Source organism: Coffea arabica, chromosome 11e (genome assembly GCF_036785885.1).
Source record: "Coffea arabica cultivar ET-39 chromosome 11e, Coffea Arabica ET-39 HiFi, whole genome shotgun sequence".
In the NCBI taxonomy this organism is placed as follows: Eukaryota; Viridiplantae; Streptophyta; class Magnoliopsida; order Gentianales; family Rubiaceae; genus Coffea; species Coffea arabica.
In genome coordinates, this window is record NC_092331.1 from 53,735,090 (window position 1) to 53,737,421 (window position 2,332).

The window sequence follows — 2,332 nt, forward strand, 5'->3', positions numbered from 1 at the left end:
TTGCCTAGATACTGTTCGATACCATCACAACTCCCTTTTCTCCCTTCTTGCCCGTGAGCTTCTCTCCAGCTTTTCCGTTCGGTCCTCCGCAGTCACTCTCCTCCTTCACTCTTTAACCCTAGCCGCCAGTTTTTCTTTCTTTTCCTCGGCTCTTTCCTCCTCTTTTTTCACTCACCCCAAGCTCTCTTGCCCAGAACCCCCTTGCTGTTCACTCTTTTCCTCCCTCAATATTTTCAGACGTCCTCTCTCTCCAACTCTCCCTCAGCCGTCCTTTTTCTCTTCTTTTCGGCTCTCCCTTTGCTATCCCTTTATAGGTGCCGAACATTCCTGGAACCTAGGATCAATGGTGCCTGTTTTTTCTGTATTTTTCCCGGTGATTATTAAGCCATCAGATGGTTTTTTGTCCTAAGATCCCTTGATGAGAGGTGGCCAGAAATTTGAGGAGCAGGAAAAATGAGTGGAACCGGGCTCTCCCCTTTTTTGATTTTTGCTGTTTTTTCTTTTCCTTTTTCATTTCCAAATGAACTAGTTAATTAATAAACAAAATAACGAAAAACAACAAATTAAGCAAAATTGAATAAAATAGACAAATACTAAAAAATAAAGCAAAATGGCTATATTTTTTGTTTGATTGATGATCTTCTTTGTTTTCCAGTGGATTATTTAACAAAAACAATTGTCTTAACAAAAAATGAGAATGAGATAAACTAAGCAAAGAAATAATAGTAAAATAAAAATAAATAGATAAACAAAAATCACCCAGAATAAATAAAAAGAAAGGCTAAAATTAAATTAATTAAACAAATAAAGTTAAAAATCAAAATTTGGTGTCTACAATATTGAGTGAGATTCTTGGCGTCACTTTCTCAGTGTCAACTCAATGCCACTCTTAAAATTATGTCAAGTATCCAAAACCTTGTTTTTTTGGTTTTTTGGATACTCCAACGGTTGAAACTTCATCCAGGTAGATTTTAGATTTTAGTTATATTTTTTGGATGACGTGACACGTGTTCCAAAGAAATAAGGATATCTAATTTCTATGCGCCAAAAGACTCTGACAATTTTTCGTTTTGGATACTTGCCCGTCTTCAGGTGACAATCATCTCTGGATTCAACCTCCAACATTCTGGCCACGGCGTATCCGCAACAATCCACTTTCCACCCTGAAAACATTCTTCCAATAGCCAAGTCTTTTCTCCTTCAGCGCCATGAATCAGAGCAAAGCGCCCCCCAACCTCACCCGTAAAATGTATATAACTACCAGTTCCTCCTCCTCCTCCGGGAAGAGGCAAAAGTTGAAAATTTTCACGACTCAAATCAAAAGACAGTATTCGATATTCCGGGACGGAAGAAGAAATTCTTAACCTGATGATCATGTAGATGATGCCATTGATGCTACAGTAGTTGTCAACGAAGCCGAAGATTTTGCAAAGCTCTTGTGGGAGAGAACATTTAGTATTTTTCCAGAAATTATTTGATCCCAAAGTCAAAACTTCTGCATAACTAAGGTTTTCGGTACTAACAGTACTCAATCCCATCCCCACATCCACATGAGTGATGCTGAACACCTTGTATTTCTTGATTGAAACCTCGAACCCCAGACAGTAATCACTCGAGATAGACCAACTGTGTTTTCCGGCTTGGATTGTCATATTTTCAATAACCTTCTTCAAGTCCGAACTGGGATTTCGTTGGGGAAGAGTAATGGTTTCATTCATAGTAGGGTTCCATATAATGTTGTTACAACATACTAAGCCTTCAACGGGTTGCCCTAAGATAAATTGATTTGTTTGGAGAATAACCGGCGCAGCAAGAGGAACGACGGATTTGTCTTGTAAATTCACTAGGAAGAAATCATAATTTTTCCTTCTACCATCAATCATTATATCTTGTGAACAAGACTTGCGAACCAAGAGTTTGGTGCCACGCTTATGGGAGCCAACCCGAAAAGCGTCAACGAATTCTTGACCTTCGATCATGCTGCACCAATGCCTTGAAACACACTTGAAACTCATGAGTGATTTTGCTGGAATTTCTTGGAGTATTTGTAGAAGGATCTCTTCTGAAATTGAAATTGGGGTGTCAAGATTCCCCTTAATCCGTTTCATCTTGTCAATAACTTAATTTTAATGTTTTGTTAAATATTAATGTGGATGTGAAGGTTGCGATATCTATATATACACGACTTCAGGTCATGGCGGTGTTTCTTTCCTTTCCTTTACTGTAAAGGAAAAAAAATATAGAGTTAGGTTGGAATTTATCTTACGTGCTAGCACTTACTATTAACTTAGGAATCGTTTTCTTCTATTTCTTTCCTTTTTACACAAGATTA

General features: G+C 38.0%; 1 protein-coding gene across 1 annotated transcript; it reads right to left on the reverse strand.

Annotated features, from left to right (window-relative positions):
* Window positions 1-1,088: 1,088 nt before the first annotated feature.
* LOC113718519 (putative F-box protein At3g23960) lies at window positions 1,089-2,108 on the reverse strand. The gene has a single exon (XM_027243420.1). The coding sequence runs from the start codon at window positions 2,106-2,108 to the stop codon at window positions 1,089-1,091; it is 1,020 nt and encodes a 339-aa protein (XP_027099221.1).
* Between the last annotated feature and the right edge of the window lie 224 nt (window positions 2,109-2,332).